Source organism: Carassius auratus, chromosome 25 (genome assembly GCF_003368295.1).
Source record: "Carassius auratus strain Wakin chromosome 25, ASM336829v1, whole genome shotgun sequence".
NCBI lineage: Eukaryota > Metazoa > Chordata > Actinopteri > Cypriniformes > Cyprinidae > Carassius > Carassius auratus.
In genome coordinates this window covers 9057015-9064388 of record NC_039267.1, presented here as the reverse complement: position 1 = coordinate 9064388, position 7374 = coordinate 9057015, and the positions used below count along the sequence as shown (strand labels likewise).

At 34.6% G+C, this 7374-nt stretch overlaps 2 protein-coding genes across 2 annotated transcripts in view; both read right to left on the bottom strand.

Annotated features, from left to right (window-relative positions):
* Positions 1-2681: 2681 nt before the first annotated feature.
* Positions 2682-5701, bottom strand: LOC113043737 (intestinal mucin-like protein). The gene is made up of 4 exons (XM_026203306.1): positions 5573-5701; positions 4807-4846; positions 4540-4657; positions 2682-3366 (listed from the first exon to the last, which is right to left on the bottom strand). Exons 1-4 carry the CDS (start codon positions 5663-5665, stop codon positions 3051-3053), a joined length of 567 nt encoding a protein of 188 aa, XP_026059091.1. The 5' UTR covers positions 5666-5701; the 3' UTR covers positions 2682-3050.
* Position 5702: 1 nt separating this feature from the next.
* The window catches only part of LOC113042830 (mucin-2-like), a gene marked incomplete at its 3' end in the record, with an annotated part of 29106 nt that continues 27434 nt past the window's right edge, over positions 5703-7374 (bottom strand). Inside the window, exons 39-45 of the mRNA XM_026201825.1 lie at positions 7314-7345; positions 7052-7229; positions 6879-6967; positions 6672-6791; positions 6265-6363; positions 6051-6170; positions 5703-5876 (exon numbers count right to left, since the gene is read on the bottom strand). Of these exons, the coding sequence (XP_026057610.1) occupies positions 5703-5876; positions 6051-6170; positions 6265-6363; positions 6672-6791; positions 6879-6967; positions 7052-7229; positions 7314-7345 (812 nt within the window). The remainder of the gene's footprint in view (positions 5877-6050; positions 6171-6264; positions 6364-6671; positions 6792-6878; positions 6968-7051; positions 7230-7313; positions 7346-7374) is intronic.

The following is a 7374-nucleotide window of genomic DNA, read 5'->3' as shown; positions in this document are numbered from 1 at the left end:
GGGTATCGTAAAATAATTTAAGTCCAGCCAGGCTGGCGCCAGGCCAGGCATTTAGTACCAACAGGGTTTCATTTGTAAAACAGAATTTAACCCATGAATCAATGATCTGCATATCCGTTACATATATATATATATATATATATATATATATATATATATATATATATATTAGGGGTGTAACGATACGCGTATTCGTATTGAACCGTTCGGTACAACGCTTTCGGTTCGGTACGCGGTACGCATTACGTATACCGAACGGTTCGTTGGAGTAATTAATTATATTTGAAAAAAAAAAAAAAAAACAGAGAGAGAGAAATATAATGATATGCGTTCAACAAGGTAGCCCAATAACCCAAACGACGTAACAGGCAACGCCCCTGACACTCCCGAAGAAGAAAAAAACACCAACTTATATGTTTATGTTTGGCTACTCAGTCAGGCGCTCGCTCACTCAGTACGCGCTGAAGGCTCGTTGCAAAATAGCCAATGCGTTTAACAGACTAGAAATGAGAAGATCCTCCAATAACCAACAGGTCTGGTCTTTGGGTGCACTTTGGATTCCCTTTAAGCTATAATGGTGATGGCAAGAGAGTGGTGGATAAAAAAACAACGGTATGTTGCATCTGCAACATGACAGGGTACACCAGCGGGAATAAAAAAAAAAAAAAAAAAAACACCAGCGGGAATATCTGGTATATATGTGTCAGTATCTGGGAAAAGACGAAAAAAAGGAGAAACATGCACGCAACAAACTATCCCTGCAGCATTTAGACACCGGTATTATAGCTTACAGGGAATCCAAAGTGCACCCAAACACCAGACCTGTTGGTTATTTTAGGATCTTATATTTCTGGTCTGTTAAATGCATTAGACATTTTGCAACGAGTCTTCAGCGCGTACTGAGTGAGCGAGCGCCTTAGAGGCCGTTCACATATCGCGCCTAAAAACGCATGGAAAACGCTAAGCACGTCTTTCTCCTCCTTTCCAAAGCGCTCGGGCAGAAGCGCTCATGAGGCGTCTGTCTTTGCTAAGCAACAATGACGTGCTCTCTCCATGAGACGCGGAAATTTCAGCGAAGGATAAATGGATTTGCAGCTCTAAAAATCGCTTGCAGTAGCTCTGCTACTAAATTTATTTCAAAATTGCAATCCATATACAACTATGATCAGCTGTTCCTACATCTTGGCTGAGCTCTCAACGTTGTTACGGGAAAGGATGAAGCTGATTGGTTAGTTCTTGTCACATGACCCGCGGTGCGCTTGCGGCATTCTGAAAAGTTGAGATGTTTTTACATTTTGCTGTATCTAAAACGTACCGAACCGAACCGAACCGTGACATCAGTGTATCGTATCGAACCGAACCGTGAATTTTGTGAACCGTTACACCCCTAATATATATATATATATATATATATATATATATATATATATATATATATATATATATATGTATATATATATATATATTTGTTAGATGTTATATAGTGGCTGAATACACAAAATGGCTGAGTGCAAATACTATCAAGTGACAAGAATTTAGATACATTTCATGTTTTGGTAGGGATGACAGCTTTTTTAAATGAAATGTTACAAATTTCCAAAACGTGTTTGAATGAGCCTTGTATGTTAAATTAATAATAATAATAAAAAAATCATGTTTAGTGATGTTCTTACCAAGGAGTGGACTTTTTACACACCAGGCTATTTGCAATAGTTACTATTTTTCAGCTTGATATTTGGTGAATTGTGTTAAAAAAAAAAAAAGAAAGAAAGAAAAAAAAACACCACTGTATCAATTATGATATAAGTGTATGGAACCCACAAGAATAAAAAAAAATAATAATAAAAAAACACAAAAACATACCGTGCCCATTTTTTAATTCGTAAAGATAATGAGATTTCAGTGATATTTTGACCACTAAACTAGGAAATGTCCCTGGTTTTCATTTCAGAAATCTGGTCTGCTTAGTTTAAATGGATTTACTTTGAAATAATTTACTTTATTACATGGCTATTGGACATGAAAGTTGCATTACTAACCACTCATTTCATAGAATGTCATTATTATTCATAAATATTTAACTGCTTAATCACAATCAAGTCTTCTGTAATAATCTAAACTCAAAACGTGTAGATAATTGAGTCAACAGAACATGCAAAAATGACAGAGGAGAACTGTACCCTTTATTAGGTAGATGACAGTGTCCTCTTATAGTGAGATGTAAGTACTGCAGAGGATGACGCTACTGCTGATGAAGATTACAATTTTCAGTATGCAATACCAAAATGATAAATAAAAACTTAACTTAAATTTTACTTCACCTCAAGTGAAACCAAGCATAGTCAAAATTACTTTTTGCACACAATTTGTACACCAGGGCTTTGCACTCAATGTATGCAGGTTGGCAAAAAAAAAAAAAAAAAAAAACAGGATACTGTAATTGATGCTTTTTATTATGCTTTATTGTGATTTTAATTAATTCTATTGGAAGAAAAAATACATAATTATATCATGCATTACTAAAGAGACTAAGTATTATTATTTTTTAATAACTAAACTGATTATGCCAACTGTAACCTTAGATCAAATCACAAAAAATAAAATAAAAATAATAATAATAGTAATGTAATATTTTCCAAAAAATTAAAAATAAAATAAAATCCATTAATGAACTACAACTTAAATCAACATCACTTTCGGTTATATATTTTAACATTTTTGATTTCTTAGATCAACAGATCTTAATACACAGATGTTCTATGGTGTATTTTTGAAGTAAAAAAATACAAAAATGACATGGTAAAACCTGGTAATTGGTTAATGGCATGTTCCCTTACTACAGTATATATGAAAAAAAAAAAAAACTGTACTGGATCTAACAAGACACCTATAATTAACAGTGAGAAACCATAAACTGACATTCCCGCATCTCCCTATGTGATACTTGAAATTTGATATATACTGTATAAATTGTCTAAATAATAATATTTCTTGTCAGTTTGTTATTAATTTGGGTTTTTTGTTGGGTTTTAACAGATGTGTTGATCATTTTAGTGCCATCCCTTATAACCTTTTTTCTGTAAATAGTAGTCGTCACGATCTCGTCTATGGTCTCTTTCACCTAAACGTGCCATAATTTCTTCCAACTCCTGATTTTTCAAGTAATGTTCCTTAAATTGTTCAGGGGTCTTTTTTTCAGTATATTCTTCACACTTGGTAGGAGTGCATTTGCAGCTCTCAACGTAAATGTAGTCATGAGGGATCTTGCTGCTATTGGCACACTGCAGTATCACCTGCTGAAGGCTGAATTTATCCTCCTGGCAGCAAGAACAGTTGTGCATCATGGTGTTCTTTTCCATCGAATACCTGCACAGATTTCCAAGAAAACACAGATGAGTGTTACAGCTGGATGTGAGATTTTTATTTTTTAATACTGGTGCACACCAAAGGTTTAAATGCTAAGGCAAGGCACGTTTTTCGTACACAATGGTAATTCAAAGTGCTTAACATAAAAGAAAGTAAAATAGTCATGAAGAAAAATAATAAAAATAAAACAAGCAATTTTAAAACTTTGGAAAAGATTTTAAAATGGACTTATTTAAAATAAATTCAATACAGTTAAAAATAGAAAATGATTTTACATAAAATACAGTGAATACGTAAAATACAGTGCAATCGGTTCGGACATTGCACAGTGCTCATTCAATAAATGCACAGCTAAACAGATGGGTTTTGAGTCTAGATTTAAATGTGACTAGTGTTTTAGCACATCTGATCTCTTCTGGAAGCTGATTCCAACTGCGGGCGGCATAGTAATTAAATGAGGTTTTGTGTGAACCCTTGGTATTTCTAACTGACTCGATCCTAATGATCTGAGTGCTATGTTAGGTTTATACTCAGTGAACATATCTGCAATATATTTCGGTCCTAGATCATTGAGTGAATTATAAACGAGTAAAAGTACTTTAAAATCAATCCTAAATGTAACTGGAAGCCAGTGTAAGGACCTGAGGACTGGTGTGATATGCTCAGATGTTCAGCAGCGTTCTGGATAAGCTGCAGATGTCTAATTGTGTTTTTGGGAAGGACGGTAAGGAGCCCATTACAATAGTCCACCCTGCTGGTGATAAAGGCATGAACAAGTTTCTCTAAGTCTTGGCTGGAAACAAAACATTTAATTCTTGCAATGTTTTTTAGATGATAGTGCTTTGACATGACTACTGAAACTAAGGTCTGTCTCCAGAATCACACCAAGTTTCCTGACTTGATTTTTAGTTGTTTGACCCCTAGAGTCAAGGTATGCATTCATCTTGAAAACTTCATCTTTGTTTCCAAATGCATATGTATTCTAAGGCATACTTATGATAAAAATGTAGCTGACTTTACTTTTCTACTTTTCGTTTGAAGTTGATTTGTTTTTGTGGATTTTTTAGCTGCTGTTTTAGGAGCTATGTGTCATTACTCTGTACTTCATGGTTCTTCTGAGAATTAAAAAATAAATAAGTAAGTGTGTCATGAATAGGTGTGCAATGCTCTAACCTTGAACCGTCATCACAGTGGCCAGTGCAGGATGCAACTTCTACATCTTCGATGGAAATGCAGTCCTTGACATGCAGACGGGTGATGTTCTTCACACGAACACAGTTGCTGGTTTCACCTGAGAGATAACAAAGGCATATAAGCCTGTGACTTTCATGAACAATACATGCTCAACATTTATGTAGTGCCTAACATGTTTTTTAATTTACTTAACATTATTTAAATGATCTGCATAAATATAATAGTGTGGAAAAAACAATAACTTACAGATCTGGCAGCATCCATCTTTGTCAAATTGCACTGTTCCCTGTAAGAACACAAATAACAGAAAGAAGAGCATTGCTTTGAATTTTTGGTATTTTCAAATCTCTCAAAACTACGGAAGCCCATTTCCACCACAGAATAAAAAACTAAAAAGGTTATTTTAACTTTATTTAATCTTTTTCTTTCTTTCTTTCTTTCTTTCTTTCTTTCTTTCTTTCTTTCTTTCTTTCTTTCTTTCTTTCACTTTCAATTCTGTGTAAAAATGTCAGAAATGTGATATTCAAACTATTTTTTTATTTTAAATTAAAAATTTGCAATATTGTGTTTACATCTTGTAATTCAGATTTTTGTTTTGTCAGACTTTTTCCCTGAGAGTTTCTTTCTCAAGAAACTCAAAATGTCTATATAAAAGTATGAATTGTGAGATAAAAATTAAGAAGTACCTTTATTTCTTTTTCCTATGGCGGAAACAGGCTTCGATACAAAACAATGAACACAGCCATTTGAACAAAATGACTTTTCCTAACATATTGTACATTTTCATCAATTTACTACATGGTTAATTTTCTTGAAACACTACATGAAATTCTATTTTCCAAGGTTAAAATGGTTAAAGTGCCTTTTTAAGCAAGGTTTTTAATGAATATGAAGGAAGCGGCATTTTGTCCCCTACACAAAGAAAATGTTTTATCCTTTGAGCCCTCATCCTCTTTCATTGCTTGGAAAAGGGGTGTAAGTGCACTACTCGAGTTATAGATATTCTACTTACAGGCACACAGTCATCTGGATTAAATGGCGGGCATTGTTTATAGCTCTCCATTGTCATAAACATGCCATTTCTTTTCAGACAGGTAGCATTCATGCATTTGAAATTGTACTGGTTCCCGTCCTAAACAAAAATAAGAATGAAACATGAAGACTGAAGAACAGACCAGATGATGAACTGAAATGATAAATAATATTTGGAAATGTACCTTGAGAACATGTCTGGTTTTGTCTGGTGCATCATAAATACAGGCCACTTGTCTACATGATCCACAGCACTCTCCCTCTTTTCTCATATATTCAAACCCCTTGAAGTGCAAAAACAAACAAGTTTATATGGTGGTTTTAATACTAATGCACACAATGCTGCATTGGGGCTGTACAAACATCTTCAATAGTTGGAAAAATGTTGAATTAAGCAACAACCAAAAACATCCAGAAGAAGTGTTCGATGCAGAGTTGAAGCTAGAGATTCTACTTACAGGCCCACAGTCAAATGAACTCAAGTAAGGACATTCTGTTTTGGTCTTCTCAGTCACAAACATGCCATTCAATTTACGACAGGTAACAGTTTCACATTTGTAATTGTCAACTGCTCCATCCTAACAAAAGATAGACAAACTCCATTAGGACTGAAGAATAAAGCAAGATTTTTTGTCTGGTGAACAAAGTCTGAATAAAAGTTAAAAAATGTACCTTGAGAATATGTCTGGTTTTGTCTGGTGTATCATAAATACAGGCAACTTGTGTACATGTTCCACAACACTCTCCAACTTTTTCCTCATATTGAAACCCCTTGGATTGAAAAATAATTGTATACAGTGGTTTTAATAATCCAGTGGCACCATTTACTGCATTTTCAAACATTCTAAGTAATGTAGATGTAAAAAAAAATGTTTTAAAATTCCTTTCTGATCTCGTCGCCCTTTCTCTCATACTTTTCTTGTAAATATTGTTCTTAATCTTATCCTAAACATGCTTTAGGGATGTGCAAATTTTTATAATAGATAGAAAAAATAGCAAAAATGTTAAATAAACAACAATCACCATACATCCAGAACTAGTGTTTTGTATATGCATTTCAGGCTAGAGATTCTACTCACAGGCCCACAGTCCTTTGAACTCAGGTAAGGACATTCTGTGATGTTCTTCTCAATTACAAATGATTTATTCATTTGACGGCAGGTAACAGTTTCACATTTGTACGTGTACTGCTCTCCATTCTACAAAAAGACAGCCAGACTGCATGAAGTTTGAGGAACAGAGAAGATTCTTTGCCTGATGAACTGAAAAGATGTTTTCAAATGTACCTTGAGAACATGTCTGGTGTTGTCTGGTGCATCATAAATGCAGGACTCTTTTGTACATGATCCACTTGGGCACATGTCAGTAGAACAATCTACAACAGTAAGATGGGACTTAAAAACAGCACCACAATCTTGAAGAAAAACCTATTAGAAAAAAAGAAACAAGCTAATCTTACGGCAAACTTGTTTGCTGCAGCATGGCTCTGAGGGATCGGTGACATTGACCAGCACAAAGCCGGGCTCAGTGCAGATCTCAGGATTTACATCAGGACACTTCTTGGGCTTACAGAACACTGATTGGCTTGCCCTATCACAGACACAGTCCTCACAGTTGTACGAAAAATGCTCATCATACTGCAACAGAAACAAAAAATAAACAGGCATGAGATTTTTTTTCAACAAGAGGCTATAAAATGAACAGTTTAAACCTTGCTTTACCTCACGCAGTGTGCCAGAAGGATCCAAGCATCCTAAAAGATAAGACCAAAATCAGAAACTT

Coding starts and splice junctions, on each gene's coding strand:
- LOC113043737 (XM_026203306.1), bottom strand. CDS start 5,665: ATGAATGCTACCTGTCTGAAAAGAAATGGCATGTTTATGACAATGGAG. Junction 4,847..5,572: donor ATCCAGATGACTGTGTGCCT/GTAAGTAGAATA, acceptor GTGTTCTTACAG/GGAACAGTGCAATTTGACAA. Junction 3,367..4,539: donor CACTGTGATGACGGTTCAAG/GTTAGAGCATTG, acceptor AAATCTGTGCAG/GTATTCGATGGAAAAGAACA.